Raw genomic sequence first — 27,184 nt, 5'->3', positions numbered from 1 at the left:
ATGAGAAGATATGTGAAAGTGTTTGGTACACACACTTAGGAATTTTTAAATGTTTCATAAAGCAAACAATTAAAACTCCATGACAATATCAAAGTATATCTCTGAAAATCAATACACTTCATGTTATTTTTTTCTGTTATCAATATTTATTCATTTTGTTTTTTAGCCAAAAGTGAAACACATGTCATTTTAATGTTACCAAAGTGGGGTATAGGTCAAACCATATGAAATTGTCAATGTTTAGCAGGTTTTGAGTTACAAGAATAGCAATTTCATTTGGTTTATCCTAATACGAAAAGGTGGTAAAATGCAGGGCTATACTTGAGGTTATTATAGCTAACAGACTTGTTATTGCTAATTAGGGCTTGGTAGGCCCCATTCATTATTGTCTCTGCCTCCAAGAAGATCTTATTCTGGGACAGAATGACTCAGACTGTCAAAAAGAGCTGAAAGAAAAAAATTTGATCACTTTTTTGATTTGGTGGCAACTTTTAAAAAATCTCCTTTACCTAGTTTTTTTTGTTTGTTTTGTTTTGTTTTGTTTTGTTTGGCGGTACACGGGCCTCTCACTGTTGTGGCCTCTCCCGTTGCGGAGCACAGGCTCCGGACGTGCAGGCTCAGCGGCCATGGCTCACAGGCCCAGCCGCTCCTCGCCATGTGGGATCTTCCCAGACCGGGGCACAAACCCATGTCCCCTGCATCGGCAGGCGGACTCTCAGCCACTGCGCCACCAGGGAAGCCCTAGTTTTTTATTCTTACTGTGTATCGCAGGAAATGGTTACGAGAGGTCTGAGGGGACAAGAAACTTTTCTTAATAGCCATTCTGGCTTCCTACTGCTCCTTGAACATACCAGGGACATTACTTCATAGCTTCCCCCATGCATCTGCCTGGCTAACACCTCGTGTCCCCCATTCTTTATCAGATCTCACCTTCTCAAGGAGACCTACCCTGACCACCTTATATATTATTTTTAGCAAACTATCCTCCACATTTCCACTACCCATTGTCCTGGTCCTTTTTTATTCTGCCTTATTTTTCCTTTTTATCCATGGCATTTATCTCTTTCTAACATAAATAATTTAATTTTCTTATTTGTTGTACCTATTATTTATTGTTTATCTTCCTCACTAGCATATAAGCTTCTCAAGGGCAGGGATCTTTGTTGATTTTGTTCACTGATTATCCAAAGCCCCTAGAACAGCATCTGGAACATAGTAGGAACTCAGTAAACATTAGTTGAATAAATAAATTTAATGAGAAGATCTTGAACAGGAAAGACATGTTGTTGAATGACTAGGAAAAGGTAGTTGGTTCCAGTCTCAAAGGGACAGCAAGAGAGGAAGATATTTTGTATCAAAGTAATTGATTACATATTTGATTCTAAATTTCTGTTTTTAATTTGTGGAAAACTCTGCTTAAATGCTGTAAGAGACTGAAGTCACAATCTGAGGTGATAACTGATGATAAAATCATCAGAATAAGTCCATTTTCTGAGATGACATCCAGACAGATCAGGAGGAAACATATGACTCTACTGCCAAAGCCAGTTGATCAGAGACACTGTGGACAATCTGTTTCCGGTTTTTTCAGTATCCCAGAGTAACAAGATTAAGTACGCCACGGTTGCTTTTTCTTCCCCCTTAAATTGCTAATGTGTGCGTAACTGATAAAAATATTCTTGGACCTAACCAATGAATAAGGACTGTAATAGAGGCAGACCAAATTGAAAGATCAGGGCAACCACAAACCATAATGGAGGATGCTATTAATGTGACTAACTCATCCTGGCAGGAAATATAGGAGTCCAACCTCCAAATCACAGGGCAAAGATCAACCTGACACAATCCACAAATTTGAGTCACTGAAATTGTGCACAAACCCAAGTGAAGCAGAAACAATTGCCTTGTTCATTCAAGAAGAGTGCTTTCTATGTGATTGAGAGAGGGCAATGCTACCACGGCAGAGCCTCTGTTGCACATATTCTAGGTCTGGTAACTTCTTGAATCCTCATAACAGCTCTATGAGGTAGGTACTAAATGATTCCCCTTTTACAGATGAGAAAACTAAGTTGTAGGTTTAAGAAACTTGCTCCAGGTCACACAGCTAGGAAGCCAGGATTTAAACCCCGGTGTCTGTAACTTAGGGATTCATGGTCTTATCAATTCACTACCACCTCATAACACAACCGAGAAGAGATGATTCCTTGGGAGACTATTATAAACAAACTTTACAGCTAACACATTAAATAGAGAAGACACTATGCAAATCATTAGGCAAAATTCCTTAATTTCAAGAAATAGGAAAAATTGTTCAAGGTCTTTGTTTATCCCTTAGACATATAAAACATTATACTTTAGTGGAGTGAGCCATATGAGATGGACTAGCTAGCCGCTCCAGATTTCTTCTACACCTATACGTCTTGAATTTACACACTGAGTAACGTAATATCATAGAATAACAGAACCGGCCTAGGTCTAAGTCTGGTGTCATGATTTACTAGTTGTTATTCAGCTACGTTTACAACATGGATTTGGGACAAGTCAGAATTGCATGAATCCTCTGTCGTTGGAAGGCTGAGGTTTGTTCCTTTCTTGAAGTTTGTTCAAACGTTGAGTCCACTGATTGAGGGAGTGATTGTGGTCTTCCAAGGGTGCTGTGTAAAAAGGAAGTTATTTCTTCCAACAGCCTTGTTTGTGTTTTTGAAAACTGTTTCAGTTTATGTCCTGTCTCCATTCCCAGGCCCAGCCCTCTCAAAGTAAACAGATGACAAGCAGTAGTGGTAGGGTAGTGGTGATGCAGGGGTGGGGATGGAGGTGGAGGAAGGAAAGAGATGTCCCTAGGGCAAGAAGATTTTCAAAGAACCCAAATGTAATTTGGAAATAAACTCAAGTGCCAAAACCAGATGGGATTTATAGCACCAAGATCAGTCAAATCTATAAGCATAAATAGACTGAGAGAAATTTCATGTACTTATTCTAAAATGATCAAACACTGATGGACATTCTTATACTAAATGCCAGCTAAATTAATGGCTAAAGATGAATTCTTGGCACATAAATAGGTACACCTCTTTATCCCCTTCATCTCCACCCATCTGCTTCTACTTGCCCAGAAAACTCATTTGTTTCTGATTATTTTATGGCAGAACAGAATCTGAGCTTCCTTAATTCAGACTATGGCACTAAAAACCATAAAAGGAAAGCAAAGAAGGAAGGAAGGAAGGAAGGAAAGGAGGAAGGGAGGGAGGGAAGGGATGGGAGGGAAGAGCAGGGGAAGGAAAGGGAAGGGAAGAAAGGAAGGAAGGAAAGAAAGAAAGAAAGAAAGAGAAAGAGACAGAGAGAAAGAAAGGAAAGAAGAAAGAAAGAGAGGAAGAGATGAAGGAAAGAAAGAAAAAAAAGAGAAGAATAAATGGAGAAAGGCATTGAAAAAATAAATTTCCATAATCTTAACTAAATCTGGAAAATAAGCCAACATTTAAAATTTCCCTTCTTTCCAAGTCTGCTCCCAAGACCTTAGTTGACCCCATTTGGGTTAGAATGTTCTCTTTCTACAAACAAGAATTAATTGTAGTCCTTGATTCAGTAACACTGGAACTCACAAAAATGTCCTTCTTATATGCCTGTCTACCAAAACACGTACAACTAAAAACAGAAGTAATACGAGTTTCCTCTATTTAAAAAGCAAGTAATTCTGTAGTATTAAATTATCATTTATATACAAAGCACTTGTCAAAACTTTAGTTGATCATATACTTTGATGTCAGCAGAGTAAAAAGGAAAGACAACTGCATCACCTGAGAGATGATATAGTTCTATTGGCCAAAAGACAAAAAATAACTCAAGAAACTTGGGGTGATGACTGGTCATGGATGCTAACATGGATTCTTACTACACCCACCTAAGGCTCCATTAATTCTCAGCTACACATTTTGGGTACCAATTTGTAAAAAATCAAGGCATTTATTGAAATATCAAGTAGTCATTTCCGGACTTACTCCAATAAGTTAAATTTTCTGATAGAAAGGATTCTTTAAATCCTTAAAACATAAGTATTTTCCTGAAAATTTTGAAATTCACCTGAGGAAAACATTTGACTCTGAACCAAAGTAATGTGGATTGACATTTCTCCAAATCCTATGTTCAAATATTATATTCAAAGGAGAGCTATGCCCAGGGGCCATGAATTAATAGAGTTTAACTGTTATAATCATTGGTTGCTGTGATTATGTGTGATTTTAATAATGTGTAATATATATTATATATTTTTGATATGTAAATGTAGTTTATATATAAAATGTTTATATATGTAGTTAAATAGTATAAATATATACATGTAGTTTAGATAGTGTTACAATGAGTATGTGTTTCCTTTATGATTTAGAAAAAATAAATTATTTCCATTGTTGGTGGGGAAAAACTACATCTCAGTAAATTCAGATTTTGAATATACCAATTTAGGAATTAAAGTTGTGCCAATATAGTACTTTTAGTTTTAAAAAATAAAAGTGCCATATATATGTTTACCAACTTCTAGGAATTTTCACAGAAGATACACTTTGGACAAAATTACATATGGATTAGGTTATTCATTGCTGTATATTTGTAACTACAAAATATTGGAAACCGTTAAAGGCCCTTACATAGGAGATTGACTTAATTAACTATGGTAGTCAACAGATCTTTGACAGAGGAGTGAAGGCAAAACAATGGAGCAAAGGTAGTCTTTTCAACAAATGGTGCTAGAACAAGTGGACATCCACGTGCAAAGAAAAAAAATTAATCTAGACAGAGACCTTACACCCTTCACAAAATTGACTCCAAATGGATCATAGACGTAAATGTAAAACACAAAATTAAAAACTCCTGGAAGAGAGCATAGCAGAAAACCTAGACGGCCTTGGGTATGGGGATGACATTTTAGATACAACACCAAAGGCCTGATCCATGAAAGAATAACATAACTACACTGAAGGGGGAAAGATTAATACAAGTCATTTTGGAACACAGAATTGTGATTATAAATTCTTAGTCTTGAGACACAAAGAACTAAAAACATTTCTTGAATTCTACGTAGTAGATTTGTTTCTCTCAATGGTGTTGGTTAGTAATTCCTTCATTCTTCGTATTATAGGATTGAGCAAATGAGTAAATATGTTGATAATGTTGGGAACCAAGTTTCTCACTGTTGGAGAAGGAAGATACCATTATGAAATGGGAAAGGGTTAGAAAGAACCATGTAGTACTGAATGGTAATTGAACTCATTGCATTTTACACATGTAATTATAAATATAAATAGAGATATAAATAGAGACACATAGACAAAGAGATGTAGCTATAGATTGTACTCTTGTTGACTAAAGGAGCCTAGATACAATGATACGCCAGAAGTAATTAGGGTACCAGCACCCACTAAATGGAACCAGGGCTCCTTGGAGAAATGGCTGATTCCAGAGTTAGCACAGATAAGTACAAGATGAGCTTAAAACATTATTTTTGGTATCAGAAAGTAAGGAAGTTGCTCAGAAAATAATGAGGATATGTCAAAAGGACACAAGAACCCACCTGTAGGAGCTTGCACAGGCCAAATTTGGGGCAATTTGAATACTTAACTAAACAATGATTCCGTGCATTTTAATCAATTGGAATAAAAAAGAATCCATGAGTCTATATAAATAAGAAACAAATAATAGGGCTTCCCTGGTGGCACAGTTGTTAAGAATCCACCTGCCAATACAGGGTACACGGGTTTGAGCCCTGGTCCGGGAAGATCCCACATGGCGCAGAGCAGCTAAGCCCACGCGCCACAGCTGCTGAGCCTGTGAGCCACAACTACTGAAGGCCGCTGGCCTAGAGCCCGTGCTCCACAATAAGAGAAGCCACTGCAATGAGAAGCCTGCACACCGCAACAAAGAGTATCCCCTACTCATCGCAACCAGAGAAAGCCCGTGCACAGCAACGAAGACCCAACGCAGCCAAAAATAAACTTAAAAATAAAATTTAAAAAAGAAACAAATAATAAACAAACAAACAAAAATAAGAAGGGAAAGCTTTTCCTTACAGTAGAAAGCTAATAAATGTAGAAAGAATAATGGCAGTTTTTAAAATCACCCTTTTGCAATTGTCATAGTAAAAATTGAATCAGGGAAGAATTATTAATGGATACTAAAGACAGGTGAAAATTTAATGAGAAACAGAATATTTATAGGGGCTCGAGTATCTCCCCACAAATAACCTCTAAATTATAAGGAGAAAGTACTATCTTTGAAGCAGAGAAAACTGGTGAACACCAACTTAACCAACTGACCAAATTTGGCATCAATAATAATGGCAAGATTGAACATCTTGTGCTTCCAGAAGTGAAGCACCAAGGACACACTGGCACTGATGCAGTGCTCCTGCCAAAGATGCAGAACATGGAGCCAATCATAAGGACATATCAGACAAACCCAAACTGAGGGACAGCCTACAAAATAAATAGCCTGGACTCTTCAAAACGTTGACATTATTTGGTAAAGGCTGAGGAACTGTTGTACCAAAGAGGAAAGAAAACTTAATGCAATGCATGATTCTGTTTTGCATCCCAGAAAATAAAATATTTTAAAGGACATTATTGAAAATGAGAAAAAATTAAATTTGATCTGGAAATTAAATAATGATATTGTATCAACATCCAACTTCCTGACTGTGGTTGTGTGAGTTAATGTCCTTGATCTTAGGAGATACACCTTAAAGTTCTGGGGGGGTAAATGGGCATAATGACTCCAATATACTCTCAGAAAGTTCAGGGAAAAAAATAAAGCTATCCATAAACATACATAGAGAGAATATTAACAATCAGTGAAGATGGGTGAAGGTTATACAGAGTTCTTTACACTATTCTCACAACCTTTCTGTATCTTTGAAGTTCTTTCTAAATAAATATTTTTTAAATGCAACTAACTTTATTATTTACAATTTCAGATTTTAAAAGTAAGACAAGATCATTATTTAAAAAGTAGGCTACAGGGCTTCCCTGGTGGCGCAATGGTTGAGAGTCCGCCTGCCGACGCAGGGAACACGGGTTCGTGCCCCGGTCCAGGAATATCCCACGTGCCGCAGAGCAGCTGGGCCCGTGAGCCATGGCCGCTGAGCCTGCGCGTCCGGAGCCTATGCTCCGCAACGGGAGAGGCCACAACAGTGAGAGGCCCGCGTACCGCAAAAAAAAAAAAAAAAAAAAGTAGGCTACATACTGAAAGTTATAAAGTAACGATTGTAAATCCCCTGTAATTCCATGAATTGTTAAATCAGTGGTGTCTTTCCTTAAGAATGATTTTACACATACATATTTCTTTTTAATGGGATAAGATTATACCAAAAAAAACTTACACAATCTCTATGCAAAATATGCAATTTTAATGTTTCTCTGACTGAAATTTTTATTTCTATGTTGAGCACCCATTTGATCTGATATCAAAAACAATTTAGTTGCTTTAAGAGAAACTCAGAAGCAATGAGGACAACCAGAGTTAAACTCAGTTCAAGGTTGTAACCATCCTTCACTTGTCTCCCCCCATAGTGGAGTCTAAATTCCAGGTTATCTTAGCTAGTTTCCAGGCCACAGTGAGGCAGGGGACCACTGATTGGAGGAATTCTGTCTATATACAGGGCATCAACATTTTTGCCACATAGCTGGAAATAGTTTCCAATTTTTGACTTGTCTTTCAGCTTCTCTGAATTGTACGTTTTAAAACTAACTCTATAAGTAGAGTTAAAAAAAAAAACCCAATGGCACTAAGCTAATATTTAAATTACTTGTAATTAATGACCATAATTCCATTGAAGTCCTAATAGAAATAATTTGTTTTTTTGAAGCTCGTGCCACAAGATTTTTTCTCACCAGCAAAGCCTGTGTCCCCTGTATGAACTGGTCTATATATATCAGAAATGAATCTGGAACATTGCCAGTCTGCAAATCCAAAAATCTGACCAATGATATTGCCTCCCAAATGAGTACTGGGATCTCTTTGCTTAATAATCACATTTTGAAAAATTAAAGAGATACATATAGAGAGAGTTTTTTAAAAATTTTATGCAACGCCAAAAGTCACAAGATAAAAATTTTATCTCCCTCTGTCTCTTGGTATTAATTCCTGCCTCTCTCCACCCTGGCTTTAGTGTACAAATCAAGGTTGACAAACTTCAGACCATGGGCCAACTCCAGCCCCCATCTACTTTTGTAAATAAAGTTTTGTTGGACACCAGTTACTCCAATTCCTTTTACATATTATCTATGACTACTTCCTTGGTGTAATGGCAGAGTTAAGTAGTTGCAGCAGAGTCTGTACAGCCTGAAAAATTTTATTATCCAACACTTAAAGAGAAGTTTTGCCAGCCCCTGAAAAATGATAGTATACTATACATGCTATTGTACCACTTCTCTTCATTTAACAATAGTCATACAGTCAATATGTAGATCAACTTCTTTCTTTATAGTAGTGGAATCGCATCCCATTGATTGCTTAAATAAACGCCATAATTTGCTCAACAAGTCTTTTAGGTTACCTTCTGGTCTTCGTAAAAGATGACATTTTCATGCATTTCATGCATTTCATGCATATCTGTTGACACCACTTTTATAAATGAAATTACTGAATAAAGGTAATGTGTACTTTTTATTTTAATAAATATTGCCTGATTGCCAAGTATAAAAAGATTTATAACAAAACTGATGTAGAACTGATTCAAAAGGGAGACCTACTTCTCCTACTCTCCCTTCTATTTAGATAATGCTGGGAAGAAAAATATAGCCCAGGATTATAAGTGAGATAATACATATAATAAGCAAGGAACAACATAGCACAATCTCTGGCAAAAAAAGTGTAACTTTAAAATAATATGTTTTTATTGAAATGAAGAAGAGAAGAGAATAATGAAAATTATACAACATGGCGTTTAGAGGAGTCAAGGAAAAACAGAAAACTTTTACATTCTTCAGCAGAAAAAATCATTTACAGTTTGCCAAGGTTGTTTTATATATTAAGTTAAATAATGGTTTCAAATGTGGGCAAATATGTCTTTAGTTGCAAAATTTCAGAGACAGGCTGGAATTTTTCCTGATAAAAGTCAAGCCCAGTAAGAAGTTCCACATCACGGACCCGGGCAACATGTGCGTTGAATCTTTCTTCAATCCAAAGAGCTTCTGGTTTATTTCCCTGAAAAAGAAAAACAAAAGACTATTTTCCCTGGGGCATGATTTTTCATTAACAGAAAGATCTTTTATACCTTAGAAGTTGTCCTTTTTCCTGGGTTTTTTTGGTTGTTGTTGTTGCTTTTTTTTTTTTTTTTTTTTGCGGTACTCGGGCCTCTGACTGTTGTGGCCTCTCCCGTTGCGGAGCACAGGCTCCGGACGCGCAGGCTCAGCGGCCATGGCTCACGGGCCCAGCGCCACCAGGGAAGCCCACAGCCATTTTTATATTTACTTCAGATACAATTTTTTTTTAAAAAATGAGACATTAAAGATGAAGTTAAGTCCCCACATTCCTCTACTCAGAGTTAATCGTTATCATGAGTCAGTGTGAATCCAGTTTGTGTTTTTACACTTTTACTGCACATCAGTATACAATATATAGCATTGATTTATGTTTTCAAATTTATAGAAATCATGTAAGTGGCATTCTATAATTACTTTTTCATTCAATATTATGTTTGTAATCTATTCATAGTGAAATATCTAGATCTAGTTAAGTCTTTTGTTTTTAGCTATGGTTTGTGGTAGCACAGGTTATTTTTTTCATTGCCACATTGCTAGTATTTTTGGCATTATAAATAATAGTGTCATGATAAATTACCACATGTCTTCTGTGTTCAAGAACATGAGTTTCTAGGATATAGAAATGGAATTGCTGGGTCATAGAGTACATGTAACTTTAACTTCACCAGATATTAAACCTAGCACTCCTCAAAGTGTTTATACCAATTTATAGTTCCATTGGCAATGGAGGATAATCCCCATTTCCCCACATCCTTACCAAACCATGATGTGAAATAGTGCTTTATCCCTGTTTAAGTGTTATTACCCTGAGTTATATTGAGTATCTTTTCAGATATTTCTTGGCCATTTGACTTTCAATAGGTTTTTAACTACATATAAAAAACAGTATAGTTTAAAATAGTATAATAAATAGTATAGTAAAAAAAATGTTTTATACTATATATACTGTATATATAAAGGTTAGTGCAATAATTTAGAGCCATGGATTTCTGTGAAATTCCTTATTCTTTATTTATTAATTTCCTGATATTCATATGATATTGCTAAATTTCCAGTTAAATTTTTTAAAAGTAATAAAGTTTACAAGTTTGTTTAATTAGATGAGTCTGCTTAAATGACTTTCAGTTGACTTCAGCATACTGGTTCACTTGTTTTTTAAATATGCAAGATTAAAATAGGCAGGTACTATTTGAGCCAGAGGAAGTATAAGACAAAACCACTGTTTTGAACCTCTGAAGTATTTCTCCATGTGAGATTCATGAGGTGAGTTATTATTTTTTTAAATATATATGTGATGTACTAATATTAACTCATATTTCTAATGGGAATCCAATTCAGTCTTTTTTTCTTGCTTGCATTATTTCACATTTTAGTAACATTTAATAGTTTTGATGACGTTTTTCATAAAGTTTCCCCCCCATGGCTTTTATAACTCTATTTTCTCCCAGCTTATTTGGTATCCATCTAACTGAATGTTTAGGGAACACCTGACAGTCTTCGCTTTTTTAAAACTGCAATGAAATGATCTTAATGATCTTAAATGAAATGAAATGTACTTAAATGATCTTAAGTATAACATAATTATAACTAGGCAGGGGTGATACTCAAGCTACTCCATATCAGATAGTTCACCAGCACCAACCAATCTGAACAGAAGCCAGCTGTAGACAGCTGCTCTAGCTGTACCACTGCATCCCAAGAGAATAAAAGCCTTGTGTATATCAAGTTTTCATGAGCCATATTTAAATATATGCTTTTAGATATATATATATATATAAAATTTGTTCGTTGATTACATATGTATTAGACCTGTTACATAAATAGAAGTATTGTATACACCTAAAATACAACTCAGTTTGTTAGTTTTTTGAGGCAATACCAGTTTCAGTATTTTTCTCCCCTAACCACCTCCTTAATCTCTTCCTTATTCACTTACAGTCTCGTTATCACTGCCATCACACTAACAAAACCATTTTGTCAAGGATGACCTAACAGTAGAATTTTTGTAAACCTTTCACTTAGCTATTACCCCAAGCTTCTAAAAGTTCCTTCTTTGTCTTCCATAGCTCTGCTTACTTGTTTGATGACACCTTCTGTTTCCTCAGCTGACTTTAGTTTTTTCTATCCTGGAAGAATAGACATTTTCCTCCATCTGATCTTTGGATCTCTTCTCTCTATTTTCTCCCCTTCAGAAATTTTATTTCACTCCCGTGATTTAATACCAAATCTATCTCTATAGTTCTGTTCTCTTCCAAGTTCCATACCTGTATTGTCTACCCCTAATTCTATTTACAGTACAACCGTGTACCCCCAATTGCATTTCCAATATATACTAAGTTACAATAATGATAGTCACTTGGAGTTATGGCAGCGTTCTCATTTATCTGACAGGAATTCAGCCATACAAAGTTGAGGGGAAAAAAAGAAAAAGGAGGAGGAAAGAAATGATGGAAGAACAAAGGAAGACATAAAATATATAAGGAAATAAGAATCTAGTTCCCTACCTCAACTGTGAGGTGGAATTGTGAATCTACCATTTCTACAACTGGTATCTGTTCCCTTAAACATTTTATAGTGCGAGTACCTTCCCCCCACTCAGTGATTAGAATATTTAAAAGTGCAGAATGTTCATACAACATGACGCTTAAAGAAAGCTTATTTCATTGGGTGCTTAAAGCACAATGACCTCTTCTAATGCTGGTGGAAATGTTGGCTGAATTGCACTTATTGGGGTACAGCTTGTGTATGTACAGTACTTTGTGGGTGATTTGATTCTGAGTGATTTTATCTGTAAACAATTTCACTTTATGTTGACTTTAGAATGTAATTGCTTAATAAAATGTGATTTCTTTATAATGGCTACCATTTGCTTACTATGTATTTAGAATTCTTAGGGGTTTATGTGAAATATCTTATTTAATTTTCAAAACAACATCATGAGGGGGTGATTTTTTTTATACATTTGAAGAAAGTGACACTCAGTTGTTTACCCAAAGAGGCCAAATCAGTAACTGAACCCAGATACCCAACTCCAAAACTCATGCATTTGCGTTCTATTCTATACTGCTTCTCACATACCCTCCTAGATATGCAACTAGTTTCTTTTTTATTTATTTATTTTTTTTGTGGCATGTGGGCCTCTCACTGTTGTGGCCTCTCCCACTGCGGAGCACAGGCTCTGGACGCGCAGGCTCAGCGGCCATGGCTCACGGGCCCAGCCGCTCCGCGGCATGTGGGATCTTCCTGGACCGGGGCACGAACTCGTGTCCACTGCATCGGCAGGCGGACTCTCAACCACTGCGCCACCAGGGAAGCCCTCAACTAGTTTCTTAATCGGAAGACCACCAACAGCAAATGTATCCTTCCCAAAACAACTGATTGTCTTATATATTTCCTGGCCAATCACACCTAAATTTTCAGTCACCTTTGGCTCTATCCTCTCTTCCCTCCCTATATCTAATTGACAGTCACATCTTATTAATGTCACAATCTCTCTTATAATTATAGCTTGGTTTAAGTTTGTTTCATACTCATCATATTATGCCTCATTGTTATCTTTATAGATATCATAGTCTGATTACTATACTGCCAATTCCTTAAAATTTTGGAATATGTCCAATTTATTAGTGATCATGTCTTATTCAATAGAGATGATGCCCTGTTAATTTTGAGATCACCTCCACATTGGATGTTCAGGGAAAGCTTCATATCATTTGTACTTTACCTTGAGGTGTAGGTGGAATTTTTAGCAGATGGAAAAGAAGGGCATTCTAGAAGAGACAAGAGCATGAGCAAGCACATGGAGGCAGGGAAAATCAAGGGGTGTTCAAGTAATTTCAAGAACCTCAGTTCGCCTGGAACTTAGGTCTGCAAAGTCAACTGAGGGTAAATGGTGAAGAGCCTTAAGTACAGGCTGGGAGATTTTTGTTTGTTTATTTTTGTAGTTTTATTCAGGGTAGATAGACAATCAAATGGATGAGAAAGGATGTCGTCATGAAAAACTAAATTTTAAGATGAGCAACTTGATAGTGAAATACAGAGGTGAAGGAGTGGAGGACAGGAGACAGTAAAACTACTTAAAATTCATTTTCAAAAGTCCTGATAGAAGACAATAAGGGCCTAGACCAGGGATAGCGAATCATTTCTTCTTTTCACACCCATTCTAACCAATCCAAAATGGCTATCTAGAACCTCTATGATAAAGAACTATTTATTCCTGGTTCAGTGGAAAAGAGCACCACACCCTATCAGTCACCAAAGTCTGCCACTGGAAGAGGAAGTGAAGAATGATGGCTTCCCCTTGTCTCAACTAAATAAACTTCTGACAGGACAAATAGGAGGAGATTCAACTACACAACATCTCCTGATAGCTTCTTGTTTGGAAACTCTTCCTCATTCTAGGACTATGAGTGACCCGCTGCTTAGCCTCTAAACTTTGCCATCCATCTTGAGTCACTGAAAGCAACCATTCAACACTCAAGTTCAAATCCTATCTTCAAGACTCAGCTAGAATGTCGCCTTCCTTACCAGAAAGTATTTTTCTTTTGAAATCCTACTACATTTTATCTGTCCCTCTTTGTGCCACTTATTTTTCTTTCTTTTATTTTACTAGGCTTCTAAGTGATAGACAATGAGCCTTTTCTGCTAGAATTCACGTCTGATTTATCTGTGTATTGCCCATAGCACACAGTATGGTGAAGGCAGTTATGTGTTGAACAGATGAAAGAATAGAGATGAATCCCAACCTGGCTTAGAACCTAAGCTTTAACTTCCATCTCTACTAGCTCATGGGATTTTCCATGTGAACACCCATTTCTACAAACCAGATGTACCTACACTTAATTATCCTACCTACCAGCCAAAACAGTTCTCATTCCTAACTTCCCTCTTTTTTTTCCCCTAATTACCTGCATTTAAAATCTCTGATTCAGCTTTGAGTCTCCCTCTTCCTTTGGTTCTTGCATCCAGCCAGTTGCCAAGTCCCTCCCTTCTTCATTTCCTCCACAGAAGAGTCTTCCTAATCCTTTCAATCTGTTCAAATTCCGCCCATCCTTCAGGGCTCAGCCCTTCTGCCACCTCAATTTATGTAACCTTTATTTGTTATTCCAGCCAAAGTGTTTTGAATTTGAAACACTAAATACTTACAACAGTATTTGACAATGAATCCCAACTTTGTAATGTCTCTTACTTCTAATTTTTAAAATAATTCTTATATGATCGACTGGCCCATTTATGTGACTGTATCTCATTTATATATCAAAGTTATATATGAACTCCTTGAGGGCAGAGACAATGTATTCTTCCTTGGTGCATTCTAAAAAGCTTCTATCGTGATAGTGTTTACTTAATAGGTATTCAATATATTCGCTGAATGACTTCAGTAAAACCCAATTACCAGAATACATATGTTTTTCTATAAAGAACATATATGAAGTTGAAGTAACTATTTACATATAATTTGCCTTGATCCAAAAGGTTTTGAGGTGGCCTAATACATGATGTTAAAAAAGGAATGTTATTCGAGCTAACTTATTTTGTAAATACATATATGTATATATGTATTTAGGTAAATATATATACACATATATATACATACTATATATATATATGTATTTTCAGACCTCATGTTTTAAGTTGATGGAATTTTTATATTTACATATTCATTTAAGAAACATTAATTTAGTGCCAACTTTGGGACAGAACCTTAAGGTTTGCATTCAGAATAAAAAGACTAATAAGATACAACCCCTTTCCTTATTAGTGAATGTGAATAAAATATATCTAAATAAAATATATGACATGCATATATAAACACATGTTCATGTAAGCATATACATGTTTAAATTGATATTAATTACATAGAGATCAACAGTCTAAGGAAAAGTTCAAAACTGAGGTCATATTTACTACAACTCTAACCCATGAAACACCTAAAAAATATACTGTAGTCAGAGCCACTTTTATGAAAGCCCAGATGAGCTCTGACTAATCATTTTCTCAGGGCCCAGGGCCTCTCCAGGAGCATACTCACGGGACAGCTCTCCACGTTGGTAGGTCGGTGAGGGATGACAAAGGGTAAGACGTCCAACCACCCAGGGCAGGCGTTGGGGGTTTGGCTCTTATTTTTACAACTGGTCAACACCACGAAGTAGTGTGTTGGGATGGGAACACTGGTGTTGACTACATATCTAAAAACATAATTGAAAAGATTTGATGTTATTATACTTTTGCTTCTGAAGATTAGAAATGTCTTTTTATATTTTTAAAGAAATGTCAAAGTAAAATTATAGTAAAAGAAAGTAAATAAATAGAAAATACAAAATCTTACCACACATTTTTAAACCTTAATGAGTCTGAATCAAGATTATAGAAGTCCAAGCCTGGTCATTTTAACATCATGGGAAAATATTAAAATACAATGAAAAGCAGAGCATGGTATTCTGCCTCCTAGCTTTGTTGACTTGTACATCACAGTGACGTTTCCTAATAGAGTAGGGGCTGGAAATGAAGGAGCTGGGATTTCAGCTGTAGCTGCGCACTTCTACTAGTCGTTTGGATGTGTACTAATCCTCTAATAGTCTATGACTTTCTAACTTTCCTCAACTTTAACATGGAGGTTTTCTTATGCTACCAACTTCGCAGCATAGACAGGGACAAATCCATACAACTGATACGACAGTCCTTTAGTCTCAGATAACAAACATGAAAGTGCTTTTAAAAGTTTCAAATGCAAAATAAAGGTAAGCTATTAGTATGAGTCCACTAAAAGGAAAATGAACTGGTATAAGTAGTAATGTATTACTGTGATTTAGAATCAGAGCTAGACTGTCTGGGTTCTGGCTTTACTACTTAGCTGTGGAACTTAGACAAGTTAGTTAACCTCTCTGTGCCTCAGTTTCCTTTTCTAAATGGGAACTAATGGAATCTAACATGTGGATGTTTTTCAGATTAAATGAAGTATCTGTAAATTCTTAGAAGCATACCTAGCATGGAGTAAAGTGCTATCAAATTGTTTGCTAGGATTATTAAATGGTGAAAGACAGGATCAATAAACACTGAAATAAGGACAAGACAAACAAAATTTAAGGCCACACTTAGTGATGATGAATGTTATCTTATCAGAAGGTATGAGTAGAAATCATTGCTTTACATAATCTAGGCATAGTACCATAGTTCAGTACTGTCCATTTTGATAATAAAGAGAAATCATGGATGACACTTCTAAAACTCTCTATTCCTGTGTGCTGAGTTCAAAAGTAATTCTTAGCAACATGTATGACCAGGTTTAGTCCAAAGATGTACAGTTTAGTAGGACTAGTTTTCTATAGGAAGCCTACACTATCTCCTGGGAGATACTATTATGAATCATCCACTATCCAAAATATTGGGTAGTATTTTGTTTTTGTTTTGGGCGGTACGCGGGCCTCTCACTGTTGTGGCCTCTCCCGTTGCGGAGCACAGGCTTCGGACGCGCAGGCTCAGCGGCCATGGCTCACATGCCTAGCCGCTCCGCGGCATGTGGGATCTTCCCGGACGGGGGCACAAATCCGTGTCCCCTGCATCGGCAGGCGGACTCTCAACCACTGCGCCGCCAGGGAAGCCCTGGGCAGTATTTTGAATAGTCACTTCTTGATTTTTTTTTATTTATTGCTGAACTGGTTCTCTGTTTACTGATAGCGCAGTGAGTCTTCCCTACCTCCTTAACCTTGACAAAACCACGTTTTCCCTTTCACATTAGTTTAGAAATTATCCAAATAAAAATTTTTCTAACTATTCCTGGACATTTTTTTCTTTGCCTATTAGTTTAAATCTTTGCCATATAAAAATTTTGCTAAATATTTAGATAGACTAATTGAAAATAGTCAACAATTGCATCTCTATATAAATATGTTATGTAATGTTTAGAATACTGAGCTTTAATTTTAAATATTGAGGTTTCCCCTTACGATACCCTATTGCCAGATCAAAAGTCCATTTTGTTTCAAATTACTTACTCTGTAATTTCATCTGGAGTATCAAAATGACCATCGTAATTATAATCAAATATTGGTCCACTAACCACATTGACTCCATTTCTTTCCATGGCATGCTTTACAAGAAGAACGCTATGGAAGTAATTCCACATTGCTAAAAATAAAAGAATAAAGCGTTAAAAATGTCTGCCTCTATTGAACATGGAAATATTTTCTATTATAAACAGGTACTTTTAAATAGCATCCAATTGTGCTTTAATACTTGTCAGCGGTCATTGAGTAATACTGCAAAATAGTCTATGCAACAAAAATAAACAGCCACACCCATGATAGCTTTTTGTTGCTGATGTAGTTACAGTCTCAAAATTACAGTTAAATATGTCTCCAAATGCCTCCCTAGGGCTGAGCTGCTTTGGGGACTGTATTGAAAAATGGTCAGAACACACATACTGCCTTATTAATTGTGACTCTAGGGACAAACACTTTTCATTTATTTATGGTGAGTATCAGTAAAATTTTATTTTGTGGTTAGCTCTTTACAGTAAAATTAGGATTAAAAAATTATCAAAATTCTAGCAACAAGTCACCCAAAGTTGAAGTAAGTTGAAAAGAATTTACGTTAGACATCCTTCCTGTTTCAATATTTAAAACATTAGAACAGGGACTTCCCTGGAGGTCCAGTGGTTAAGACTCCATGCTTCCATTGCAGGGGGCGCGGGTTCAATCCCTGGTCGGGGAAATAATATCCCACATGCCACAAGGTGCGGCCAAAAAAAAAAATTAGAACAAAATGACTGATAACAAGAACAAATTGCAATAAAATATGTGTTTAGTTTAGAAGTTCAAAGAGTCACTTGGGTGTTTTAAAATTAATAATCTAAGTATATACTTACTTTTGAATGCTTCATACATAGGGACCAAATTACTTGTAATTAAAGCATCATATTGACTATCAGAAGTTCTATTGTTTGCTGCAAAACAAATGAATTTTATTAAGTCTAGCTATAAGAGAAAGTATGACATTCCACATAATAGGCCCATTAGTATTACACATACTAATGTAAATTTATTAACACACAAAACACAGAGATACAAAGCACTCTCCAGTGGAAGTCATCAATAATGCAGGCAGTTTTATGCATTTGATTGATACCTATAGTGGGCTGGTGACCCTCAAGAAGGTAGGTCCACGTCCTAACACCCCATTACCTCTGAATGTGATAGGTAGGAAAGTAGTGTCTTTGCAGATGCAATTAAAAGTTCAAGATGAGATTATCCTGGATTTAGGGTGGGTTCTAAATCCAGTGACTGGTGTCCTACAAGGAGAAGGAGGATTGAGAAGAGGAGAGACTCAGGGGAGAAAGCTATGCGAAGATGGAGGCAGAAATTGGATGCAACTACAAGCCAAGCAACACCTGGAGCCCCCAGATGCTGGAAGAGGTAAAGAAGGATTCTACCCTAGATTCTCTCTTGCAAAGGGAGCGTGGCCCTGTCAACACCCTGATTTCAGACTTCTGGCCTCTAGAACTTTGAGAGAATAAGCCTCTGTTGTTTTAAGCCACCAAGTTTGTGGGTAATTTGTTACAGCAGTCTCTAGAAAACAAATATAATACCGATAGGAAAGCATCGTTATTGAATATACATAAAATAATAATGCTATGATAAATAACTCTTCCAAAGTAAAATTTTCTTAAGAAAGTGGGTTTTAACTCAGTGAAGACTGCTGACAGCACCACAAATGGTTGGCTTTGAAGACACATGGACTAGAGGAGTGTGTGCTGAGCCTGTGCGCTCTGGAACCAGACTGCCCGGGTTGGAATCCCAGCTCCACTGCCCGCCAGCTGACCCACCTGGGCAAAGCGCTATGTCCCTCTGTACTTCATTTGTCTCATGGCATCTCTCTCACTGAAATATTGTGAGGATTTAAACTGCTGCAAGCCTATGAATGTTTATTATAATGTTTTTTATATTTAAACTACCCTTGGCTACCTTAACTAATACTCAAATGAAAGGCCAATGTATGGGAACCAAAAGGCCAGGAGAGGCAAGATTGTTTTGTCTTTTTCTTCAAGATTTCACATGCTACTCACAGTCCTCTACAAGCCTTTTCTACTTGTTAAACTAAACTTTGAAAGTTGTAAAGTCAATGAACATAACATTACCTTCTTTTCAGGAAACATAAGAATCTGCTTATAATGGAAATGCTAACAATTTGTAATGGAGAGTTAGAAGGTGGTTTCATTCAATCCTTAATATTTTTTGAGACAAGCTGATTAGTTTTTCACTTCATTTCCTTGTCAAGACAAACATTTATAAATCAACCAATATCTTAGGGCTTAACAGATACAATTTTATAATGCCAATTTAAAATTTTTTATTAATAAAATGTTGCAACTATTTAAGGATTATCCTAGGGTTTACATAAATTTGGTGGCGCTCTAATTGTCTCTAGATATTGTAACAAGATATACCAGTTTATTATCCTAATTCTCTGTTAGGAATTTTACATTGATGTGCTACTTGCTTTCACTAGGCCTTTTTTTCCCACTATAAATCTCAGAACCTCTAAATTATAAATCTCTAAATTGACCTCTTTGGTCATGGCTTCCGGAAAAATGGAGTCAAATATCTGGAGAAAACCCATTCTCAGAAGCTGAAATTGTTGAAAATCTCATGAGTAAATCAAGGAAATGACAATCCCTGCTGAACAGAGAAGAGATTTGGGTTTTAAAAAAATCACAATGGCTTTTGCACGTTCCCAAGAGAGAAGCTTCCTGAAAAAATACTTCAAGTTTATTCAGCTGCTTAATCCACATAAAGCTGTTGGATATACAGCCTGAGCGAGAGGCCCCAATTCCAGCCTGATTTGTCTTCACAGGCACAGCGGCATTCTCAATGCAAGCCTTAGCTTGGCCAGTCACCAGAAAAAAAAAAAATGTTTTTTAGACACTTGTGTCCCTCTCCAAAGAATCTTCAGTTTTAGAATTAAACTTAAACCTGCCGAACTCTCTGAACATCTGGGCCAGATTAGAGCTGATGTGTGGTTCCCAGTTCAAAATTTATTAGTCTTTATTATAGCTGTTGCACTGCTCCAGGCCAGTCCACAATCACTGGAAGCCTCCTGGGCCGCTAGTTTAGCCCAAGCAGGTAGTTTTGGTGGGGAGCATATGTTTAGGGCACATGCCCACATCCAGCTGATGAGGGCTTTCTAAGCTGCTGCTCTAAAAAAGAGTTATACAAACCAGGAGGATAGAGGAAGCCGTGGGCGATATTCTTGTCTGCTAAAGAGAAGGAACAATTTTGGCTCTCAGAAGGAGCAATCCTGACATCAGCCCGCAGACAGTCTGGGACAGTGGGAGGAAGAGGCGATGTGTCTCCCTGCTGAAAGAGAGAAAAGAAAAAAAAAAAATGACGCCCACATTGTGGCTCACCCATCGCCTTACTTGGGTTGTAACTTCCCTAGAATGTTTTTCATTTAACCTTTTCTTATTTTGTTAGTGAATCAGGTCTACGCAAGCAATGGAAATGGATGTCTTCAGCAATGTTTTCTTCTGTGGTTCCCTTCTGGTTAGGGACATGGGAAGGGCAAATCAAATACACCTTGGAAAGGAATATTTGCAGGTTAAAACCTGAATTGAGTGCACAGGGATAAGGGGAGCTACTGCTAAAAACCCAAATCTATTTCAGGCTCTAACTTTAGGTGGTGATATATACTGTGTTTGCAAATAAAAATTGAAAATAAAATATAAACTATTTTTAAAATACAGATATGACTTAAGGATAATATTCTTCAGTTGAGCAAGAACTTCTAATTAACCTAAGATTAACTCAAAGAAGCTGTAGTTGTATAAATTTACTTATTTGGGGACTTTAATAAATTTGTAGCTATGCTTTATTCCTCTTGAAATATAGGAATATATTTTTATAATTTTCTTTGCAACTTTAAAGACTAATACAATAATTTATTTACTAGCAGGCATCTATAAACGCACTGCCTAAGTACTTAAGGTAATACAGTATTACATAATCATATTTTGATGAGCATACAATTATGAGTATGTAAACATTTTGCTATTCATTTAATTTTTTCAGAAATTCTGATTTATATGCCCTCTACTGCCCACAACATATATATTTCTTTAAAAATTATTTTATAATTTATAAAAAAGAAGATTAAATTAAATTAGAATGTTCTTCCTCTAGTCACTATATTGTGCTAAAAGCAATAAGTAGCTATGGTGTCTAAAACATATGTGGTAATTATTTTATAATATGTGCACATATCAAATCATCACATTGTACACATTGTAAACTTATACAATGTTATATGTCAATTATATCTCAATAAAGCTGGGGAAAAATAAATAAATAAAATGTACAAGATCAATTCACAAAGGAAAAGGCAGCATACACTGTGTGCTCTATTCATAGGCAGGAGAGCTCCATGATGAGATATAGGACAGGAAGGAGATGAAGAGGAGGGGAAACACAAGCAGAGGATGTATGCCTAACATGCTGCAACACTCCAGTTGGAAAACACTATACAGCAGTGGAGTACATTTCTCAACTTGATTGTACACAAACATTTATCTCTGCTCCCCTCTGAAATCCCATTAAAAGAACAGTAATGATGAAGACACATAAGAGATGATAAGAAATTTTCAGAAACTGGAAGTCAGATAAGCATGTGTGTTTACTACTGTCACCTTGACTTGGTAAACCAGTAAACACTGATAACAAAGAGCCTCTGGTTGGGAAAAACTCAAAGAAACTGATTCCTTCTGTAGAACACCAGAAGCGTAGAACTTGGAGTCTCCTAAAGACAGGGGATGTATGTAAAGTTGGAAAGAAGAGGATAGGTTGAAAGTCTGTAAAAGAGGCCAGACAGAAGCTTTACTCACTGGGGAGGTTGATCCAAAGAGACAACCAGACTAAAGGACACAAGGCACCCTGGAAAGCAGGTGAAAGCAATGAAATTAAATTTTAAAATCTATGTACTGAATGGTAAGATTCCCTCCAGTCTCATCACCCCCGTGTATGTTGGTTCACATGAGAAGTGTCCTTTCTTTGAAAAACAAACCAGCCTGAAAAGAAAACTAGATACAATTGGGAGTCCCCAACAAAATATCTGGCTCTCCTCCTGATTAACCTGTAATGAAGCTTATCAGCTGGCAAGCTCAGCCCTGTAGCTTAGCGCCTCACCCTTAAACTATGAGCTGACAGCCAAGGACCACCAGATATGCATTGGGGTTGGGGAGAGGAACCAAGAAGAAAAAGAGACAATACAGACAGCAGAAGAAAACTCACTTCTCACAGAGATGAGAGTATGTATGTCATCCATAGAGAAAGAGCAGAAAGCATTTAAAAAGGAAAGAAATAACAGAAAGAGCTCTTGGGATTTAAAAATATGACAGCAGAAATAAAATTTTCAATAAGCTCTAGAAAATGAAATTACAGATATTTCTCAAAAAGTGAATTAAAGACAAGAGATGGAAAGAAGAAAGGCAAATATAAACACATTAGAAGTCTAATGTTCTATTAATTTTGAAGAAAAACTGTTTCTAAAATTCTAAAGCTAAGCCCTCAATTAAGCATATAGATAGAATAATAAAAACACTTTCAGATGCACAAAGTCTCAAATATGTATCTTCTCTTCTTCCTTTCTTAGGAAGCTCCTCAGTGATCTAGTGACCAAAACAAGGAGTAGACCAAGAAATATGAAGATATTAGTATTAGATACAGTGTATCCACTCCCACCATTTATTTCATTCTCCTTCTGGTGCAGATACTAGAAAGCTAAAAACATTTGTTTATATTCCTTCAAAAACATATAGTGAACAATTCTGAATGACAAGGTTTCTTCACTTAGTGTAAAGGGACACATAGAGACGATGCAAAGTGGGAGAACTAGGGAGATTGACAGCCGACCCAGTCAGCCCTATAGACACCCAGACTATTGTGAGTTGATGTTTCCTACCACACACCTTACCATTTTACTTCAAGAAATATATAATATATGAATGCAGCCATTGATGCATTTTCCACAATATAAGGAAAGTGAAATGCCTATATTCAATAGTTAAAATCATAAAAATCTTAAGGAGGGAAGTTTATTGTAATTTTAATGTGCCTGCAGCTATGGAAGTTGTGCTCTAACAATTCAGTTGGGCAAAATGTTTACTATTTTCTCAAAGTGGCATAGACTTTGGGTTGGGAGAAAAGGACCAGGATGTATTTAGTCAGAAAGTACTAAAAAAAAGTTACACGTTTTCTGCTAACTGAAAATCTTAGATGTGTTTCTTATATATCAAACTTGAACCCCCAAATATAAATACATCAAGACTGGGAAAGACAGGATATGGCCTACTTTATAAAGGTGAGATCATGCAGTAGGCAGCTCTCTAGAAGGATGGAGGGGAGGTATAGTCACATCATTTCTGAATCTTGGGCTCTTGAGAAAAGGCATAGTGAACTACCACCTTACTACCCCACCACTCCCCTACAGACACACACACATACACACACACACACACACACACACACACACACACACACACACACACTCACAAATAGTTTCATCCTTCCATCTGTTCAGAGTTCCTTAGAGTTTTTTAAGCCAGGGGATAGAAAGTCAGGAAAACAATAAATAGAATTCAGACACTCAGATGAAATCTGAACCCTAGCTCTCAAAATTCTTCGAGGGAAGTAGATGATAAGCACAGACAGGAAAGTGAGATACTTTCATTTCTAGTCTGGTATGGAGACAAAATAGAACTTAAACAAGAGATAAAGCTATTTTTATCGAAGTTATATAGACTCTCCTTATCTGTAGACTGAATGTCAAAGCTAAAACATATTTATTTGAAGATTGGATAATTGTGATCTTGCCTTATGGTAAGGATAATTATACACGTTTAAATTATTTTTCTGGTTGTGATTTTTTTTCTATAGGGAAAAATATTTCTTATAGTGCAAAAAACAAAAACAAACCTTTTGCAATACACAATAATGTCCCTAGTTTTTAAAGACTCACAAAACACATTTGGGTCATAATTTACAATATCAGTGCTAACAAGCTTTAGAAACAAAAAAGACTTTGTAAAAATTTAGTTATGGAAGATTTTTCAAAGTGTACTAGATTTTCTTCTCTGAAAAAGCCCTTCAACTTCATATTCAATTTCTGAATTAGATATGCTAAATAATTGTAATTCTTGCTATTATTTTTAATTTTCCACCTAACAACATAAAAAACAATTCTCATCTTCCTACTGAGGAGGGCCAGAAGCAAAACCCTTATACAGTCTGATCAACCTTAATGGTTTTGAAGCAATTGCTGTAGGACCGTGATTTCAAATCACAGCTACTTCTCCCAAACTCTTCTGAGATAATAACAACAACAACAATTAGAAAACCCACCAAAACCACAGAAAAACAAAAGTTCCATAAAACTTAAAGACACAAGCCAATTGGATCCATGCTCCAAAAAGTGCTTATGTAAAGTCTGATTTTTCAGACACAGAGATGATTTATAACATTTCTATGTGAATCTCAAAACATCCTTGTATGTAATTTTCTTGAACCACGACATACTAACAGAGCAATTTCTGAATTAGAAAGCAGAAAATTGCTAGAATTCCATCCTCTCACATGGAAGGAGAAATACACAAGTAGTTCTGTGGGATCCTGAAAGGACAGGAACTTTGGGTAACAAAGAAGCTAGTTTTAAAACAATAACAAAAAAAGAATTGTACTAAACTCTTAGTCTGAGACCACTTGAAATCTCTCTGCCTTTGGTTTCCGTTAAAGCTCATATAAATTCAGGAATGCAAGACAGCAGGGGAAAGTATTAAACACATAAACATTCCCCTTAACTCCACATAATCCCTGGTACCTGGACTTTTCAAAATAGAGAATTGAATAATAAAACTGGCCTTGAATATACTGCCCCTCTCAAAATCAAAAACAAAATAGAAATTATTTTAAGGAATAAATAACTTCATATTATTGTTTCATAGTATGCCTCATAGCATGTTGAAGAAAATCACAGACAACTGAACACTGTGCATATTAAGAAAGTGATGTTGCCATTAACCATACATATGAACTCAGGTAACTTTGTAAAATATTTGCTCACGTTGGAAAACTACATTAGTGCTCTCCTACCACTGACCACAATTAAACCATTGTCAGCGGGAGAGTTGACTTTCAGAACACATAAAGCCATAATTAGTAGTGGCAAAATATGCTTATTCCAGAAATCTTGAATTGGAACAAGAAGAGTAAATAAACTGGATACAACCAATCATTTCCTTTCCATAAAAAGAGATGGAAGATCTGTACCCTTAACAAGAACAGTAATAGGTAGGGGTTTGTCATCAGAATCTTTGTATATAAAATACTAAGATTTTTCTCTACAAAAACAGCTTCCTGATTATTTATTTACCCTTCTGGTTGGAAGTACTGCTTCATCTTTAGTTCTTTAAAAATAATGGTTGGGATTAATTTATCTGATGCATTCACTCAATAACCATTTACTGGGCAGCGGTACTGTGCCGGGGAATATGTTAAATAAAACCATTCCTGCCATGAAGGAGTGTTTGGGCTGATTTTTGGCAGACTTTGATTTTTGCTTTAATTTACATTTCCCTGATTGCTAATAAGTTTCATATCCTTTGGTTCATATCCTTTGCCCATTTATTAACTAAGATGCTTGCCATTCTCTTGTTTATTGGTAGAAATTTACTAGCCATTCCGGATCCTAATTAGTATTCTGTATACTCATCACTTGTTTCTTACGTGCAGTGCAAATATATTGTCCCAGCCATAAGTTCATTTTTTTGGTCACACATTAATGTTAATGTAGTAAATTAGTCAGTTTCCTCTACGTAATTTTTGTTTTTGTTGTTGTTCTGTGTGCTAAGAAATCCTTCTCTATCCTGAGGTCATAAAAATATACACAAAGGAAAATATGGATTTGCTGTTCACATTTAGGTCTATAAATTCACCATCAATTTAATTTTGTATGTGGTGTGAAGTAGGGATCTAATATTTCTTTTTCTTATGGTAGCCAATTGTCCCGGTGACATTAATTGAAAAGGAGTTTGCCAGATAGTGAAAGAGGTAAGAGGATTTAAACAATTGGATTCTCAACCTCAATCTGCAGAGACCTGTAACATAGGACACCTATACATGTAAGTCTAGCCTGGCTTCTTAGAGTACTAGATCCTTTAGGGAAGGATTACCTCTTATTCACATTGTGTTTACTGTACCTACCATGGTACACAGCAGATAGTATAATATTTTAAAGTAATCAAATAAATAACAAAACCCTTTATAACTTAGTTACCATCACCTTTTAGGTGCACCCACCATATACTTGGGAAATACCAAATGAAATGTATGCCTCTGTACTTCCTGTTGCTTCTCTTTGAAATCTTCTTTTCTACCTGCCATACCAATTAACCAGTTGGCCTGTAAACACTCTGCTTTCTCCAGGCAAAACACAATGTATTCCTCTTTTGCACCCATGTAGCACCTACAAGTACTTGTAAGTAAAACCTGGGACGTTGTCTTATCAATACAAGCCACAGGTCCATTGAGCTCCCTTTGGGATCTCTACTGCAAATCAAAATTCAACTTTTAGTATAGTAAAGAACTACAATTTCTTTCCAGCCTGTGTGAATCAATGGACACAGGAACTTACCGGTTTAGGGACTGTATATGAACTCCAAAGGGGCATCCTGCTAGTTTTGTCAAATCCACTGACATATTCCCTGTGATAAAGAAGACAGAGTTCCTTGTTCTTCTGTATAACCCTGGGCCTTCCAAATGGCAAATTTAGTTTCTCTGTTGTTTTTACTAAAATAAAAATAATATAAAATAAAAATGTTTGTGAAAATTAGCAAATGTTTCTATGTATAGTAACTACCCATCTCCGATGGATTATTATTTTCCAGGTAC

The 27,184-nt window shown here is 36.2% G+C and overlaps 1 protein-coding gene across 1 annotated transcript in view; it reads right to left on the bottom strand.

The window, feature by feature from the left end:
* Nucleotides 1–8,933: 8,933 nt before the first annotated feature.
* ENPP3 (ectonucleotide pyrophosphatase/phosphodiesterase 3) overlaps nucleotides 8,934–27,184 on the bottom strand; it is a 66,162-nt gene continuing 47,911 nt past the window's right edge. The window contains exons 21-26 of the mRNA XM_030853435.3: nucleotides 26,928–27,082; nucleotides 20,467–20,602; nucleotides 18,118–18,195; nucleotides 17,246–17,378; nucleotides 15,283–15,439; nucleotides 8,934–9,192 (exon numbers count right to left, since the gene is read on the bottom strand). Of these exons, the coding sequence (XP_030709295.1) occupies nucleotides 9,022–9,192; nucleotides 15,283–15,439; nucleotides 17,246–17,378; nucleotides 18,118–18,195; nucleotides 20,467–20,602; nucleotides 26,928–27,082 (830 nt within the window). The 3' untranslated portion in view covers nucleotides 8,934–9,021. The remainder of the gene's footprint in view (nucleotides 9,193–15,282; nucleotides 15,440–17,245; nucleotides 17,379–18,117; nucleotides 18,196–20,466; nucleotides 20,603–26,927; nucleotides 27,083–27,184) is intronic.

Source organism: Globicephala melas, chromosome 14 (genome assembly GCF_963455315.2).
Source record: "Globicephala melas chromosome 14, mGloMel1.2, whole genome shotgun sequence".
Classification (NCBI taxonomy): Eukaryota; Metazoa; Chordata; class Mammalia; order Artiodactyla; family Delphinidae; genus Globicephala; species Globicephala melas.
Note: the sequence above shows the minus strand (reverse complement) of the source record. Positions and strands in the feature narration are given on the sequence as shown.